This window comes from Alexandromys fortis, unplaced genomic scaffold, assembly GCF_014885135.2.
Source record: "Alexandromys fortis isolate MF-2015 unplaced genomic scaffold, M_Fortis_MF-2015_v1.1 scaffold_222, whole genome shotgun sequence".
NCBI lineage: Eukaryota > Metazoa > Chordata > Mammalia > Rodentia > Cricetidae > Alexandromys > Alexandromys fortis.
This window is the reverse complement of record NW_026068108.1, coordinates 52,560-70,227: the sequence shown is the minus strand read 5'-3', so window position 1 is coordinate 70,227 and position 17,668 is coordinate 52,560. Positions and strand designations below refer to the sequence as shown.

At 49.5% G+C, this 17,668-nt stretch overlaps 1 protein-coding gene across 2 annotated transcripts; it reads right to left on the bottom strand.

The window, feature by feature from the left end:
- Window positions 1-1,586: 1,586 nt before the first annotated feature.
- Window positions 1,587-11,071, bottom strand: Slc35c1 (solute carrier family 35 member C1). Of its 2 annotated transcripts, XM_050124301.1 has the most exons (3): window positions 8,308-11,071; window positions 6,523-7,049; window positions 1,587-3,474 (listed from the first exon to the last, which is right to left on the bottom strand). In XM_050124301.1, the coding sequence occupies exons 2-3, from the start codon at window positions 7,016-7,018 to the stop codon at window positions 2,915-2,917; spliced, it is 1,056 nt and encodes a 351-aa protein (XP_049980258.1). In that variant the 5' UTR covers window positions 7,019-7,049; window positions 8,308-11,071; the 3' UTR covers window positions 1,587-2,914. The 2 variants fall into 2 exon arrangements, with proteins under 2 accessions (XP_049980258.1, XP_049980257.1); XM_050124300.1 differs by lacking the exon at window positions 8,308-11,071 and having other exon boundaries at window positions 6,523-7,648.
- Between the last annotated feature and the right edge of the window lie 6,597 nt (window positions 11,072-17,668).

Sequence of the window (17,668 nt, the reverse complement as noted above, 5' to 3'; positions counted from 1 at the left end):
TAGGTCCCAAGTCCCAGGGAGAGACCCTGTCTCATAAAATAAGGAGGATAGCTCCTGAACAGTAACACCCCTGGCCTATGCATGAGTGAAAACACACATACACACACACACACACACACACACACACACACACACACACACACACCTATCAGCTTCCAATCTGGAGCTAGTGGAAGGCATTTGGATCAGGACCAGGGTAAACCTGTCTATTTCAGGTGAAGCCAGTACTTTGCTTTACAAGCCCAGAAACTCCCTTTAACCTTTCTACACCTTATTTTCCTCCACTGCAAAGCAAAGGGTTTGGACAAGTTTAAGGACAAATAGTAGTTTTGAACGAAGACAGATCAAGCCTGGAAAAGAACTAAAGCAGTTTTTGGCCTCATTTTCTTACCTATCAGAGTCTACTGTAGGCTTACTGTCTCATCCCCAACCTGCTGCAGTGTCTCAGCAGGGGAGCTGCCTGGGTGACCCAGTCCCATCCCCAGACACCCAGATGTGAGAATAAAGCACCTTCACAGGGTGCTCTGGCTGGAGACTCAGGAGTAGCTGCTGCTGCTGGCTACAGGATTCTGACGGCTGACCTCTTGTCAGTGTGACTCCTTAGACCCTCCAGTTCTATAAGGAACCCCAGTTTCCCTCAGACGATGCACCCTGCATCCTAGGCTAGTGTGTTAGGACTCTCTTGCTGCATATTAGAGGCTTACGATGACCGGTAGTGTCTCTAGATGTTGAGGGCTGGGTGGTTCTGCTGGCCTTGCAGAAGGGCACAGGGTAGCAGCATTCACCCACTGCCAGGAAAGGCTATTGGCTTGCAGGGTGTATCCTCCACAGGGCTTTTCCATTCAAGGTTCACCAGTAAACATGGGCGTAGAAATGCGTACCCTACACCACACCTCAGAAAGCCTCCGTTGCCTTCGGCATCTGCCTGCACCACCCCCCAACCCAGCATTCTGGTAGGAGTGACTGAATCACAAGGACCCAACACAGTTGGATCTCATTCATGACTTACCGTCGTGAACTGACACTCTGAAGTTGGGTGTCATGGTAATTCTCCCTCCTTCAAGTTGTTGGTCAGGTATGTGGTCAGGCAAGTTAACATAGCTTTGGCCCTCTTCCTCATCTGAGAGAAAGACCTCTTGTCTCTAGGCTGAGGGAGCAAGCATTCTTTTGAGCATCTGCCCTGTGACAAGCACTGTAGCTGGTGGTAGCCCAAGGCACTGCAGGAGGCCCAGCTCTCCGTCTGAATTCTGCTACTTTTTTCCACACAAGCCTCTCTGAGCCTCAGTGTCCTCATCTGTAAAATGGGAGCATCAGTGATGGCTCACCCCACAGTAGGAATGGCTGTGGAGATGAGTGACAGACGTCTGCCCTCAGTAAGCACACAGCCAGTAGCAGTTGATACGAACAGAGACTCGAACTCTGGCCACCCACTTCCCAGGGTAGGTGTATGGAGAATCCTTGTCCCAAGAGATTGCAGGCTCAGGAAGGCTGCCTGCTGTAGCTGGGTCCCTGCAAACTTGGCTTCTAGATCCCAGATCCCACTGAGCCTTGTGTCCCTCACTCAGTCCACACACATGCTAGGTCTTGGTTTTCTTTTTTCTTTTTCTTTCTTTCTTTTTTTTTAATTAAATCACATACAACTCGGGGCATCAGGCCCCACCAACTTCATTAGAACCGGGGATTGTGGGAAGTAGGAATCACAGGCTGGACACATTCTCCCCATCCTTTTATGACAGGAATAGAAACATCAGAAATTACCCCCAAGGAAATGGGGGCACAAAAGGCCCAAGAGAAGGGACTAGGGGAATGGCAGCTACCCTGAGGTTAGGAGGGTGTGGTGCTGGGGTTATGGTCTGAGTGCTTCTGTCTCCAAATTCATGTTGGAGTCCTTATATTGAAGGCTTTGGGGGTGATCAGGTAACAGGGTAGAACCCTCATGAATGGGGCTGGTGTTCAGCCTGTCTGCTTCTATCACAGAAGGGGTTTTCTCTGAACCACTGGGTCTATGAGCTCCTTGATCTGGGCTTTGCTGCCCCAGAACTTACAAACCAACTTCTGTTCTTAGCCACCTGGTCTGGACTGTTTTGTGACAGGAGCCAGACGGGCCAACTCTGAGCCAGTCTGCTCCTTTAGCCCCCCAGCCCCAGAAAACATAAACGTCTCTTACTATCACAGGGACTCGGGGGCCCAAGCACACGAGAACAGACCCCACTTCCTGCATAGAGATGAAGGTGTTGGGGGGCAGTGACGGAGAAGGGTACAGAAAGGGAGTATGGCCAGGGAGCTGGGCCAAGAGAAGCCAGGCAGGTAAAGCCAAGGTTAGGGGGCGCAGAGGGGCCTATCAGCCTACTTAATCTGCAAAGATGGGTGGCTCCCCCTGTTCTAAAGCTGAAAATAAGGAGTGCAGAGGTGTACGCTTCTCAGCAGCCACTCCAGGGTGCAGCTGCCATGGATGGGTCTGCCACACCCACCCACACAGAAGAGGGCAGACCGGCCAAGCTCCAACCTCCCTCCAGAGGCGGGCGGGGTGTTCCTGATGTTGACAGCACCTGAGCGACCGCTCTACCTGCCCTGGGCCCCAGAGATGTGGGGCCATCCATCTCCCTTCAACCAGCCATAGCGGGGTCATAACCCGTATCCCCTGTGCAGCAGGCAAGACATTATTTCATCAATCCAGCCCCGTAAGGTTGCAGCTGGCCCCAACCCCAGAGGCGATATGGAGGTAGACAGGCCCCAGAAGGAGGCAGGAAGGAGTGCCACTCCCAGTAGGGATTCCCCAAAATGCATTGGGGCAGACAGGAGATTTGGCAGCTTTCTGACATTACCAGGAAAGACCCTGGCTCCTCTTAGATCGTATTCCGAGGAGGATGTAAACAATAGCGCTCAGGGCCACAGCAGCTGACCCTGCAGGAGCTCACACCCCAATGGCATTCTTCTCGTCCTCTTTGGAGCTGGGGCTCTCCTGGGTCTTCTGCATCTCCCAGCCCCGGACCCAGGTGTAGGCCGACGAGCCACCCAGCACCATCAGGTTGCTCGCCCACCACAGGAAGCTCTTAGCTTCTTCATAGTAGAGCACGGCCAGCACTGTCTGTGCACAGGCCTTGGCTGTGCCCGACACGTTGTGGGTCAGGGGACTGGTGAATTTGATCTGCAGTCCTGTCACATAGCCGATGGCGAAGCCGAACAGGCCACCTAGCGTCATCATGACCCAGAAGTGGGCACTGTCCAGATGAGGGAAGTCAAGGAGAGCACGGAGCTCCCCCAGCAGAACCATCAGGGGCAAGAAGAGCACACAGGCATTGACATTGTTGTAGAAGGTCAGGCGCCAGATACTGTTGTCTACCGCCGGGAGCACCTTCTTGGTGTAGATGGCATTGAGGGAGACACAGAGGCTGGCCAGGACCCCGAAGATGGTGCCCATCAGAGATAGGGTGCCTTCAGCTCCCTCTTGGTCTATACCCAGCCAGAAACCACCTGCAGCAGAGACAGAAGAGTGGCAAGGTGAAGAGGCCAGGGACAGGATTCTGAGACCACGGTTCAGACTGTTCCGTGGTCCTTACCTCATAGTCAACACAACCGAAGTCTAATGCTGGCCCCAAACAAGGGCTGAGGGAGTAGAACCCAGAACCTGCGGCCCAACAGCTCCTCCAGGCACAGTCTAGCAGGAGGGGATGGTAGAAAGGACAGTGTGACCCTGTCACCTCTCAAATTACAATTGTGATCACTGTAATGAAGGCTGTAGGACAGATAGGTACCTGATGTCCTGTAGGGGTAACGGTTCTATAGGAGGAGGGCCGCCAGTCGGTGGCTAAAGTGACCTTGGGCGAGTGACAGGACTCTAAGCCTTGGCTCTGGCTCCATCAGTCTAAGCTTTAGGTCAGAGTTGCTCCTGGCCAGATGCTGCTTGGAGAGTCACTTGGGGACTCTACTTATTCGTGGGTCATCTTCTGTCCAAAGAGCCTGCTTGGTTCCCCAGGCCACAGCATATCTGGCTAGCACTTCCTCAAGCCTCCCTCCCTCTCAGCTCCCCACACTACAGAGCTGTTTAGCTGCATCCAAAACACGCTCCTTCTTCCAGGGACTCTGCCATTCTCTGAAGTCAAAGCTATCCTCTCTGGGGGATCGCTTCTACATCCACCCAGATCATCCAGGCCTCTTCCCACTTTCCTGTTTTCTGCCCTTTAACACAATGCCCTTTGCCTGCCCCTGGTTGGTAGGTGCCTGTTCCTGGATGGTAGGTGCCTGTTCCTGGTTGGTAGGTACCTGCCCCTGGTTGGTAGATGCCTGCCCCTGGTTGGCAGGTGACTGTCCCTGGTTGTTAGGTACCTGCCCCTGGATGGTAGGTGCCTGTCCCTGGCTGGTAGGTGCCTAACCCTAGTTGGTAGGTACCTGTTCCTGGTTGGTAGGTGCCTGCTCCCGGCAGCACTCTGGTCTCTTTGTTTAGATCCTGCATTCCCACAAGGCAGAGGCTTACTGCTGCCACAGGGATCAGCAACACAGAACGGGAGGACAAGCGCAGGCATCAGTGAGATCTGGATTCTGACTGCTCTGAGGTCTTAAAGCTGAGCTACTTGGGTGAAATTATTTACTCTCTATGAATTCCAATTTCCTTCATCTGTAAAAATTGGGGCCATATTCTTGCTTCCATGTTGACCAACCTACTCTTTGTCTTACAACTAAAATGATCTTCCTCCATGGCTCCCGTTGCCTTCAGGAAAACTGTACTCATTCAAATGTGTGTTCCCAGCCTGCACTACTCTGGCAGCCTCTCTGCAAGCCCTGCCTAGATGGCTCCTCCTGCTCCCTCTGGAAACCCCACGGGCCCTCCCTCACAGGAGGAAGGAAGGGAGACCCAACAGAGGAGGCCAGTTCTGGGGGCAGCCGAGTTCCACTTTCCCATGCCACCCAGGCAGACTGTCATGGTTCTCAGCTGCCTCACTATCAGCAACTTGTGACTTTGGGGCCCTGGGCTCAGGTTCTCCAGTGACTGTACCTTCCTGCATGTAAATTTCCCCCTAGGAGGCCCATCCCTTCTAACCCTGGCGGGGCACCTTGTAGGCCAAAGAGGAAGTAAGGAATACTATTCTCTTAGGGTGTTGTAAGTGTGAGGGCAGGCGGGAGTCACCCAGTGCTGACAGCTTTTAACCTGCCCCTCTCTGGCCCAGACCTCTACCTGCCAGATTCAGGGGCTGCTCAGCCCGGGGAACATTTCTAGGGCAGATGTATACATCAGCCTGGTCCCCACATCCAGAGCAGCTCGCCTGGGCCTCTGGGACACCAGAGAAGAGAAAGTAGGCCAAACAAGACAAAGTAAGGAACCTGAGCAGGTACAAATGAAGGTCACGATTCTGTCGTCCAGGACTCGGAGGGAGCCGACGCCTTGGTCTCTGTAACTAGCAGTCATTCTGAGCCACACTCAGTGCCAGGCATGACCCTAACACATGCTGCCCAAGCTAGGAGCCCAGCTACACATGACTACCGGACACGCAAAGACGGTCGCAGAACCAGGCTATAACTCCTGCAGCTGAGGAGCTAGACGTTTAAAAGTTCGTCTGACTTTAATTTAAAAGCACATTTGGTCTGTAGTTATTGTGTTTGACTGAACCGTGCTAACTTCCAATGGGCGGGAACAAAGTGGACTGGCTTGAAACATGGGTCAGAGAGTGTGGCATCCCAGACTGTCTTAGTTGTGGGGCCCTGGCAAGTGGCCTAGCCTCTCCGAGCTTCCGTTTCCTCCATCGTATGGTGGCGACTACAGGGATGCCACCACCCAGAGGGCTTCTGGGTAAAAAAGGATGCTACATGTTCGATGATCATTCGTGTCTGGGAAGATGGGTAAAGGTGCTTGTGCCAATCCTGATGATGGCAGAAAGGACCAGTTCTCAAACATTCCTGATTTCCACCCATACACTGTGGTGTCCTACACACACACGAAGAAAAAATTTTAAGACATGTATCTAACCACTATTTCAGATGTTACCTCAAGGTAGCAATGTCAGAGGGAGACAGTGAGCTCATTAAAAGTGCGCTGTCCTTGTAAAAGAACACTGGACAATCAGGATCTTGAGAAGGAACAGCGGCATGGTGGTCAAGGTGTGATCTGTGGAGGTAACTGCTTATGTTTAAATCCCAGCTAGGGCAGTGCTTAGCTGTGTGATGCTGGTCGAGTTACATAGCCTCTCTGTGCCTTGGTTTTCCTTCTGTAAAATGCAGGTATATTTTACCCTGTCATGGGGATTAGTTGAGAATCCAATCCTTAGATTTGAGTGCCTGGCACACTTTAAGCATGCAGGCAGTGACAGCTGTCTTTGCTGTAGTTGCTGCTAACATAATTACTTTCACCCTGGCTGTGTCCCTAACTTGCTGAGTGACCACAAGGAAGTTGTTTTCTGCAGGGCTCTTCCTTGACTGCTGATGCAAGGGACCATGAACTTACAGATAAAGCAAAGGTGCCCACAGTATTGACCTTTAGGACTTCAGTTCGCCTCCCATCCCGCTCCCCACGTCCCGGGCCCCACTCACCAATGATGATGCCACACGCGAGCAGGGCATAGAAGGAAGTGGTCTGTTTGAGCAGCAGGTAGGACAGGAGCACATTGAACACGGTGGTGAGCGAGCGCCCCACGTTGTAGAAGGCCACCCCCACGTACTTGAGGCAGAGGTTATTGAAGCTAATCATGCCGATGAAGACCACCGACAGCGGCAGCACGCTGCGGGCCACCTTGAGGTCCAAGTTCAGAGTGGGGAAGTCAACCGTGCCAGGGCAGCAGGTGGCCAGAGTGCTGAGGCCCTTGCACAGCAGCGAGGTCACCAGGCATTGGTAGAAAGTGACGAAGATAGGGGTGTCCAGCTTCAGGGAGGGGCTGTCCAGCAGGTACTTGTTGAGGAATACCATGGAGATGGAGATGACCCAGTAGAGAGAGACCACCAGCGCGATCTGCAGCGCCCGCAGCAGAAACGGCTTGTTCCTGTTGTCTGCATCGGCCTCCTCGGCCACAGAGGCTCCAGTCAGCGCCATGCGCAGGATCCTGGACCGCTTCAGGGGGGCCCTGTTCATGGTGGCAGAAGAGCTGGGTCACCCCACGACCAGAAACATTCCCTGGTCTACAGGGCTCCAAGCTGCTAGGGTCTGTGGGTGCAGCCTTCAATTGTCACATGGGGTGACCTAACGGTCCCCTCGGTCTTGGAAGAAGTTCTGCTTCCGGATTTGACCAGAGGCACCGCTCCACATCGCGCTCGCTCCCAGAGGAGGGGGTCATGAGGCAAGACCCAGGGAAGGGAGAAGGGACTAGCTAAGGGTGTGGGCCTTGACAGCCATGGCCGGCTGGAAGACAGGGGGCTGGTGCCTAATAGGGACGAGTCTCTGGGAGAAAGGAAGGAAAAGGGACAGAGGGCAGGGTGGAGGAGGAAAGAACAGGACGCGGACCGCGTGGAGAGCAGAGCACCGAGAGGGAGGCGTGGGCTACGCAGAGGGCGGGCTGCAGGAGCGCCCGGAAGCGCTCGCCGAGCCTACGGGAGAGTGGGCTGCAGGGAGGCCACGGAGCTCGGGGAGGCGACCTGAGGGACACTGACAGGTGTGGCGGACGCCAGGCCTCACGGAGGCCGCGAGCCAGTGCGAGTTCCGGCTCAGCTTTGGCAGGTCCGGGGCCGCGTCCCGGGAGAGGCGGGCACAGCGCGTATTTCCTGACACGCCTCCGGGCAGCCTTAAAGGGCCCCGCTCCCCGGGCCTTTCGCCTTTCCCGCGGCCGCCGAGAGCGCGCACCATCGCCAGCCGGAGCGCGCCGGCACGTCTGCACTTGTGTCCGTGGTCCTGCCCTCTTCTTCTGGGAAGCCCCGGAGGACAGGGAAGGGTTCGCAGGTGCTAGAGCCTCTCCCATTTCCTGGAAGGGCTTTGTCACTCGCCCCGCCACCCTCGCTGTCTGTTCCCCTGGCCTCTTCCGATTGCCTAGACTTGGTCAGTTGCTTCTACACCATCTCCCCAGAAAATAAAATACCACCCCCGCAACAGCCCTTTGCCCCCCCCCCCCCCCCCCCCCCCCCCCCCCCCCCCCCCCGCTCCTGAAGCCCAGGCTATCTGGGAAGACCTGTTGCAGCCCTCTCCTTTTTCCCTCCCCCTCCCTCCATTTTCACCCTTTCCAAACTTAGTCAGGAGGGCTCAAGGTCCCAGAGACCCCAGCAGCACTTGCAGAGGCCGGAAGCCACCTCGCCTCCACCAGATGAAGTCCATTCTGGACTCCCAGACCACAGCCTCTGAGGCTCCCAAAGCAGCATCCCGCATCCGGGATTCCTTCCCTTTTCAGAACGTACCGTCGGTCCGCTAGACTCGGCTCTGGCGCCCTGGCGCGCGCTGCTGGCTGGTTCAGGGACCTGACGCTTACCCCGCGGTGCCCTCGGGTGTACCTGGCAGCACCGCCCTCGCCTACACCTGCAACGCTGCCCAAGCCGCTCCCCCGTAGACTTCCTGCTCGCTGTCCCCAGCGCACGCCACGTCGGGCTCTGGGCGAGGTGGGGCGGTTACCCCGGGAACCCTGCCAGAAGGCCCCTTTCCTCTTTCTAAGAACAACCCTGTCTCCCACCTTCCGCCTCAGCCCTACTGGGACTCCTCAGTCCTGTTACCATCGCTGGCGCGCCCCTTGACAAGGCTGCATTCCTGGCTCTGTGGGTCCAAGCTGGTGCTTCCAGAAGGGCGTGAGTGGGGGAACTGCCACCACTACCGGAGGAGGGTACCCTTCCCCGTCCCGCGGACTTGGTCTGAGCGGGCACCAGCTCTAGGTCTTTTACTCCCGAGCTGGGAGGACTGGCTTGTCTGTGCTTTCTTCCTAGCACCAATTTTGGGCGGGCAAGTTTGTCCCAGCCCGAGCTGGTTTCCCTGGGGGAACTACCTAAGTAGTGGGGTTTCAGTCTTTTTCCTTGTGTGGTTGACCATAAAGATGTCGTGTTTAAAATATTTCAAATAATACTCTATTAGCCAGGCCTGATGGTAAAGGGCCTGTAATCCAGCTGCGGTAGGAAGATAAAAAGTCTGGGTTACAGAGAAAATTCAAGGCCACTTAGTGAGACCGTATCTCAAAATAAGAAGCGTTTGTCCCAAAATAAAAGGCAAGTGTGGGCACACACGAGAGACACGGATAAAAGGTTGTGGGTATAGTTCTGTTAGACTGCTTGCCTGCCATGTACAAGGTCTGGGTTCAATCCCAGTACAGCCAGGGAAAGGATAGGGATCAGTACTATTTGTCAGAATATAAAGTTGAAGCACATTTAGCTTAGATCTGTTGGTTTTTATGGACAGCTACGCTCTCCACTAGGACAAGAGTGGCACTGGCTGCAGCTGTCCAGCCTGAAGGGGCAAGTGCTCCATTAGGAGAGAGAGATCCCTGTTGCGTCTGAGAAGCTGTGCCTGAGAGCCCTGTGTGCCTCACCGGGGGCTGCATGTGGTTTATTGTGACTAAGTAAGGGTATTAGGGGAAGCATTTGTGAGAACATCATCATATCCTCAGAATCCTGCCCTTCAGGAGAGGCTTTTTTCAGGGACACTGTCAGGCCTGCTACTGGGGAAGGGCGCACTCACAGAAAACACTGCTAAAAGGACTCATGCTCAGGTCACAAGGAAGTTGAACTCCAGGCTTAGGTTCATCACAAGGAAGTTGAACTCCAGGTTTAGGTTCATTAGCCACTTACCAATCTCATTTGTAGCATTTTCCAGAAAGGAGTTTGTTACAAGTGGCCTAGATAATTATATTGAAATTTCTGGGTGTCAGCCGAGGAGAAACTAAACCAGCAGAGAGCGGGTGAGGGGAGGCTCTTTCCCTGCTGATGAGCGAGTGTCAGTTTACACATAGTCACCAACCACTGCAGCAGGGGATTGAACAATTGGAGGAAATTGGTTATCAACCATTTGCCTTTTTTGGGCGGACTCTTCTGAGTCAGGCAGGTTGGCCTTGGTCTTCAAGAGAAACTGGTCTGTTTTGAGATTATGTTTGCTTGCTTCCTTGAAGTTGCTGTTCAGTTATGTGGCATTCGGTGCAAAATGCCAACTGGTTCATCCTTGGCAAGGGCAAAGTCAGTAAACTCAACCAGGAAATCAAAGTGTGAAGATGCCAGGACATCCAGTGTTGGGAGGTTTAGACAGGAGTGTAGCAAATTAATAAAAACATAGAAACAGAAATTGGGGTTCAACCTGCAGGTCAGAAAAGCAAAACAGCCAGCCACTGGTTCTTAGCTCTACCTCAGTACGAAATGGTGATCCTGCCTCCGGGAATCCTCGGACTGAGACTGAGAGCTAGCTCCTCCCGTTTTCTATTCCTCTCTAGGGCTGGGATTAAAGGTGTGCACCACTACCGTCCTGTTTCTGTGGCAAACTAGGTGGCTACTGGGATTAAAGACGTGTCTCCACTGCCTGGTCTGTGAGGCTGACCAGCGGGGCTGTTTTACTCTCTGAACTTCAGGCAAGCTTTATATATTAAAATACAAATGAACTATCACTACACAGGAGAATGATCAGTTTGAAGCCAGCCTGGGCTACATAGTGAGTCTCAGTCCAGCCCGGGCTACATAGTGAGAATCTGTCTCAAAAACCAAAAGCGACAGGGCTATAAAGGCGGCTCAGTAGGTAATGGTGCTTCCTCTGGGAGCATGAGGTATGAGTCTGGATTCTTAGTTTGCCCATAAAACCCGGGCTCTGTGCATGTCTTCAATCACAGTTTTGGGAGAAAGGACACACAACAACAGACCACTAACCTGTCACGTGTCTTGGGATCATTGGGATGAACTATCTATCCTGAAAGCTTTGGTGTGTTCCCCACCGCTTGATGGAGCTCCTACTCACATTGTCACATTGCTTCAAGTCTGAGCTCAGTTTGCGCATTGCCTCGCACGAACCAGCTTTAACGTTGGGCATAAGATATGGGGGTTATTATAGGAGTTTCCTGGGGCTGGAGAGAAGTCTGCCTTTTGCTAGTACCTGTGCCAGACACTACTGCTTTTCTACTCCAGGAGGGTTTGCAAGTTTTTCTGTAAAGGATCAGAGAGCCAACATTTTAAACTCTAGATACCAAGTAGTTTCTTACCACGAGTCAACACTGAGTATTGAATAAACACTCAATTTCAGTATTAGTAAATACTTAACAATCTTAGTATTGTAAACAAATGGACACAATTGCATTTCAATAAAACTTTATTTATAAACACAAATAGTGAACTGGTTTTTGTTCATGGGCTACAGTTTTCTTGCTATATTTTATCTTTCTTCCTTACAATATTACCCATATATTGTAAATCAGTGTGTCCATCTAAACTGCTTACTTCCAGATTCTACAGAGAGGTAACCACGTGTCATCCCTCTGTTTAACTGAAGGCAGCTCACAGCAAAAGTACTGTTGTCTTTGTTGCTTCCTTGTCCTTTTTCTGCCCCCAATGCAGAACTGAGGTCTGGATGGGAAGCAGCTCTCTTATGACCTTGAGTCAAAGGATAGCACAAGGAAAGTCAAGAGCAGCAGATTAGAGCCCTCAGATTTTCCCTTCACTCTCTTTTGTTGTGAGCTGCCTTCAGTTTATTGTAGAAGATAAATGACTGACAGTTAAAGCCACCTTGGGACCTTGTGGAAACAGCTCTCCAGTGTAGTTCCTGCTGCTAACCACTCTGCTGAAGGCTCCAGGAAGTTTTGGGATTGGGTGGTTGCTGGGCCTGGGGCAATAATGCAGATAACTAAATAAGTTATCAAAGACTGAGCAAAATCCTGAGAGCTGCAAGTAGGTGAAGGACTCCAGAGGCTTGGTTGGTGTTCCAGGTCAATGGAGCTGGTGCAGATGGCCGCCAACGGGGGTTACAGCTCAGGGACCTCAAGCACATCTTTTGGGCAAGATTTGGAAAGATGCAGAGATGAACAGAGAGCCAGTTCCTCTTTTAGTCAAATTTATAAGAAGACATCATTTTTATTTCCTGAGTTGACTTCAGTTAAGACTTGACTCTGGGTGGCACAGACCTTGGGTGTTCTGCAGGCCAGTCCGCACAGACTGGTCATCACAGCACCCTGTGAGGTGGAGTCATTATAGTTGAAGCCCAGACCTGCAAGTCTAGCTCAAGAGGCCCTTGAGAAGAGATCTGGATTTTAACCCCAGCCTGTTTGCTGCTGAGCTGAAGTCAGCTCACCCTCAATTTTCTGCTTAATCTCTTAGGTCCCTGGATGCTGTGGTTTGGATGTCCTTTGTTCCCTAAAGTCTGTGGGTTGGAGACTTGTTTCCTAGTATGAAAATATGGGGCTGGGAGGTGATGGCACACACTTCTAATACCAGCGCTCAGGAGACAAACGCAGTAGAATCTCTGTGAGTTTGAGGACAGCCTGGTCTACAGAGCAAGTTCCAGGACAGCTACATAAAAAAACAAAACAAAACAAAACAACCTCTCTCAGAAAAAAAAAAGAAAGGAAGGGAGCAAGGAAGAAAGAGGGAAGGAATGAAAATATGAGAAGTCGTGGGGCCTTGGAGAAGTGGAACTTTATGGGACGTTCTTGGGCCCTTAGAAGGGATTGAGGTAGTTTTAATGGGTAGGGTGCAGGCTTTGTGAGAAGAGTTTGACCTGGCCCCACCCAGTTCTCCTGCTTCCTGTTCCACACAGGAAACAGAAAAGTCTTCCTGCTTCCACGTGTGCATTCTTGCTATGGCCTCTTCGTGATGTGTTACCTACTGGAGGGCCCTCTCCAGAACTCAGCAGGTACAGGTGCTACACCTTTGAACTGCTAAGCTGTCAGCTGAAGAAACTTTCTAGGAGGCATTTAATTCATAATCACAACTAACAATTAACATGCCAGGTCTAGGGGTATCCTGGCATTGCTGCTGCTGACCCTGGGTACCTGCTATGGGACATCTTGGCAGCCCTACAGTTGGTCCACTGTGGCCTTTTCCTCTGGCTCCACCGTCTGTTGGTTTTGTCTCCCACCACAGCTAGGAGCTCCCTGGTGATGGACAGTGGTGATGGGCAGTTACTGTCACAGGCCACTCTGCGGCCTCAACACTACTCACTTAACACACATTGCCTCACTTCCTAGAAGGTAAACTGAGGGACTAGGGATGTGGATCAGTTGGTAGAGTGCTTGCCTAGTATGTGTGAGGCCCTGGATTTGATCCTCAGCTCTGCACTAAACAGGACATAATGGGATATGCCACCAATCTGAGCAGATATGTGAGGTGGAGGCAGGACAATCAGAAATTTAAGGTCATCCTTAGCTATAGTCCATACCAGCCTGGGTTACACATGACCTGAGAGAGAGAGAGAGAGAGAGAGAGAGAGAGAGAGAGAGAGAGAACTAACTAAAAGAAACTGAGGTTCAGAGAGGTAAACTAACCTATGATCTAGGGTCATGGAGCTTGTAAAGTCAGGGCTGGGATTTGAACCAGGGCAGTGACTTACTAGCTACAGTGCGAATGCTCTTCTACCTCCCCTAGTGTATAGCACTGTGCACTTCACAGCATTTCCTTCCTCCTTCCCTCCTTCCCTCCTTCCCTCCTGCTCTCCCATTCCTCCTTCCCTTTTTTCCATCCTTTCTTCTGTGTTGAGGATTGAACTTTGGGCCTCATGCATGTTAGGGTGTTCTACCACTATATCTAATATCTACAGAATGTTTGCACACATGCGCACACACACATGTGCGTGTGCATGCACACACACACCCTGCCATTTTTTCTTTTTTAAAAAGATTTCATTTATTTAAATATTTATTTATTTATTATATATACAGTGTTCTGCCTGTGTGTCTGCCTTCATGCCAGAAGAGGGCACCAGATCTCATTATAGATGGTTGTGAGCAACTATGTGGTTGTTGGGAATTGAACTCAGGACCTCTGGAAGAGCAACCAGTACTCTTAACCCCTGAGCCATCTCTCCAGCCCCCATTTTTTTCTCTTTTAAATTTTGAGACAGGGTTTCACTGTTACCTAGGCTGGCCTTGAGTTCACTCTATAGCGTAGATGGCCTTGAACTTGTGATCCTTCTGCCTCTGCCTCCTAGGAGCTGGGATTATACCTCTATCAACAGGCCCAGTCAAAGCATTTTCACATACTGGAAAAACATCAGCGCTTCACAGGACCTTAGGGACTGTCTACATGCCTAAGAAGAGAAAGGCATGGGTTCAGGAGTGAATTTTTCTGGAGCAGTGTCTAAAAAGTTTTCACTCGGCTTGCCCCACTGCTCCCAGGCCAGCCAGCATCCCAGCCTTCGCTCCGAGAGCATGAGGCTGAGTTCCAGGAGTTGTGTTCTTTGGCACTTATCATGGTGCCCTGCACACCGCAGACCCACAGGAAATGTGCATTGACTGAGTATTGGTGGGAGAGGCTGCTTGTTTGTTTCTCAGCCACCCAGACTCCCGAAATAATCACACAGAAACTATATTATTTGCAGCACTGTTTGGCCAGTCGCTTAAGCTCTTATATCTAGAATTCCATTATTTTATATTTTACCACCATTATTTTATTTTATATTATATTTATTTTATATTTTCCATTATTTTATATTTTTCCATTATTTTATATTTTCCATTATTTTATATTTTACCACCAGGTTTGTGGCCTACCGGCAAGGTTCCAATTGACAGCTCACATCTTTCCCCTCTGGTGGCTATATGGTGTCTCGCGACTCTACCTTCTTTCTCCCAGTCTTCAGTTTAGTCCTGCCCACATCCCCCTCCCCTTTCCTCCCCCCCTCCAGCTCTACTCTGCCCTATCACAGGCCAAGCCAGCTTCTTTATTAACCAATAAAAGCAACACATATACAGAAGGACTTCCCACACCATTTCTCCTTTTCTGTTTAAATAAGAGGAATGATTTAATTTTACACAGTAAAATTACATATAACAAAACAGATATCAAGCAAGAATCACAGTTACAATATTTATATCTACTTTGTCTTTTATCATAACTAAGGAATACCATAATTATATCTATTATTCAACTCCATCAAAGACCCCAGAAGGATATAATATTACATAAGTAAACAGGAAGTACATTGTAGGCAATTTCCAAAACTTCAGAATTGACAGAGACATCTCGCTGCCTTCTTCTTTATAATTGGGGCATCCATCTTCAGCCTACAGGCCCACAGTATCCAGCAGACTTTTCCATGAAGCAGGTAATTGCAAAGAGAGTTCCAACTATATTGGTAGTTTGACCATCACTTTTTTCTGTGTCCTGCAGAATGTCTGGCAGACTCTTTCATGAAGCAGGAACCTTGAAGGACTGTCTCACCTTCTTTAGGCAACTTCAGAAGTCATTTTTCTGTGGGTCTTTCATGTTCAGTTCATACAGCATAACACCAAGCAGTCCAGGAGAGATCAGGTTCTTGCCCAAATGGCTGGCAAAGTCCATAAGGAGCCTCTTCAATGTCCATCATCTTTTTGAAGTAAATTGGTGCTGCCAGGAGCAGATGTTTCATTGTCATAAAAGTCCTAAATTTCTTTTTTTTAAAGATTTATTTATTTATTTATTATGTATACAACATTCTCCCTCCATGTATGCCCACAAGCCAGAGGATGGCACCAGATCTCATTACAGATGGTTGTGAGCCACCATCTGGTTGCTGGGTATTGAACTCAGGACCTCTGGAAGAGCAGCCAATGCTCTTAACCTCTGAGCCATCTCTCCAGCCCCAAGTCCTAAATTTCTTAAACACTTTAAATGCCATATTTTGAAGGTCTCTGAAAGATTTGAAGAATACCTGTCTAACTGAAATATATCTATATATATCTAGAAAACCTAACTAACATGATTACGAGTTTGACTATTATAGATGATTGTCTATTAACCTATATTTCTTAATTATACATTGCATTTTTAAATGAGCTACACAAACACAATAGCTTAATCAAGAGCAGATATATATGTATATATATAACAAAATTGATATTAAATTTATATCAATAGACCAAGAAACATTTATAAACAATCATTTAGGGAATTTGGGAACATAATTCTCTCCAAACTGATTTTTGCTTTTGGTTGGGCGAAGTAATTTTTGGGGTGTTAATGGAGATCTTTTGGGTGGTCTTGGTCCATCAAACCACATTAGTCTGAAAGGATCCCAAAGGTTCTCATCCTCTGTGGAAACAAAAGAACTTTTTTTCCAAAGCAACAAATTCTTAGATCCAAATTCTAAAGTTATGATACCTTTAAAATATATATGTTGGTTTAGTTTAGCAGCCCATACAATGAAATGTCTCTCTGTACTTAGTTCCTTTACAGTCAAAAAATTCAAAGAAAACACAAATAATATACATAATCCAGACTCTCTGTGTATATTTTATCTTTATGTGGCTTATTTTTCTTACTCTATTACTTTTTATACAAATTTAATATTTATTTTATTATCTTTACTCATTTAATCTATGACTCTGTATTCTTTTATATTAAATCTACTGTCTCTTTCCTCTTTTTTACACATGTACAGAAGGACTTCCTACAGTAGAGAATGACATTGAGGTTGTTAAACACATTGTTTCAGAGCGACACAGCTTTTGTGTCTCTTCCAGCCTGTAGCTTGTTTAACACGTCATAGGTGAAGAGGACTGAGTAACATCTACCCCGGGATTCCTATCCACAACCTTAGAAGGAGAGTAGAAAGAGGCTTTCTGCAGCTGTGACTGAATTAAGGTCTGCATGAGGTGTGGCAGGTTTGGAGACAAAGGTTCAGAGGTGATGCTCATGCCAGACACATGGAAATGGAGGAGGATGATAAGTGGGTGGAAAGGGACCCACCTACAAGTTAATAAACTTCAGGGGCTCTGCAGGCCAGAGCATATACCACTCTTGCAGAAGACCCAAGTTGGGTTCCCAGCACCCATATCTGATGACTTACAACAGCCCATAACCCCTGCTCCCAGGGAGCTTCTGGTCTATGTGGGACCATATGTATTCATATGCATCCCCCCCCCCAAACTTAAAAATAAAAGCCTTATACAACTACTCCACTTAATAGACTGTCTCTGTTTCTGTTTCTAATCATTGGAAGTTGCAGCAGGTGGCCCGAGACTCAGATTCACACCTTAATAAAGTCTACAACAGTGCCACCCACAAGGCAATCTGCTTCTGCAAATGGGTCTCCAGGAGTGACTTGCCTGCTCACTCCTCCCAGCATGCCCTTGTCTTCCTCAGTTCCCAAACCTCCTCTGGTTTGTTCCAGTGCTGACAGTAGTTTGTTTACTTTCTGTAGTATCTGTGGCTATGAAGAATCTCCCTCTAGGTGTAGACATGCCCTTGCCTCTTCCATTAAGGGTTAACTCAGCGGCATAGGCCAGAGGCCTGGCTAGAAGAGTGCCTCCAAGAAGGCAGGATCATGTGCTTTACTTTTCAAGAAACCCTGTCCCCAAATGCAGTCACTGTTAGCTGTGCCATCACAGAGTTCCACTGAGTCTGCCCACCTTTCTGCGGTCTGACCCAGAAGGGTGTAGCTGTTCCTCTCCTTTCTCTTTTATTCAGTCTTTAAAAATTTTTTATTCACTTTATTTTTTGAGATTATAATGTGATAACATCATTTCCCCCTTCCCCTTCCTCCTTTCAACCTCCCATATACCCCTCGCAACTTAGATGCTACCCAGAGCCCAAGTATGCCTTCAAACTCGCTAGCATTTGGGTCTCCTTACTCTTCTTATTCTATTGACCAGAGAAATTCCTGAAGGTGACCCAG

Excerpts from the sequence above, each read along its gene's own strand:
- Slc35c1 (XM_050124300.1), bottom strand. The coding sequence starts at position 7,057 with ATGAACAGGGCCCCCCTGAAGCGGTCCAGGATCCTGCGCATGGCGCTG. Across the intron at positions 3,475-6,522 it reads CGCGTGTGGCATCATCATTG|GTGGTTTCTGGCTGGGTATA; the intron begins GTGAGTGGGGCC and ends TCTCTGCTGCAG.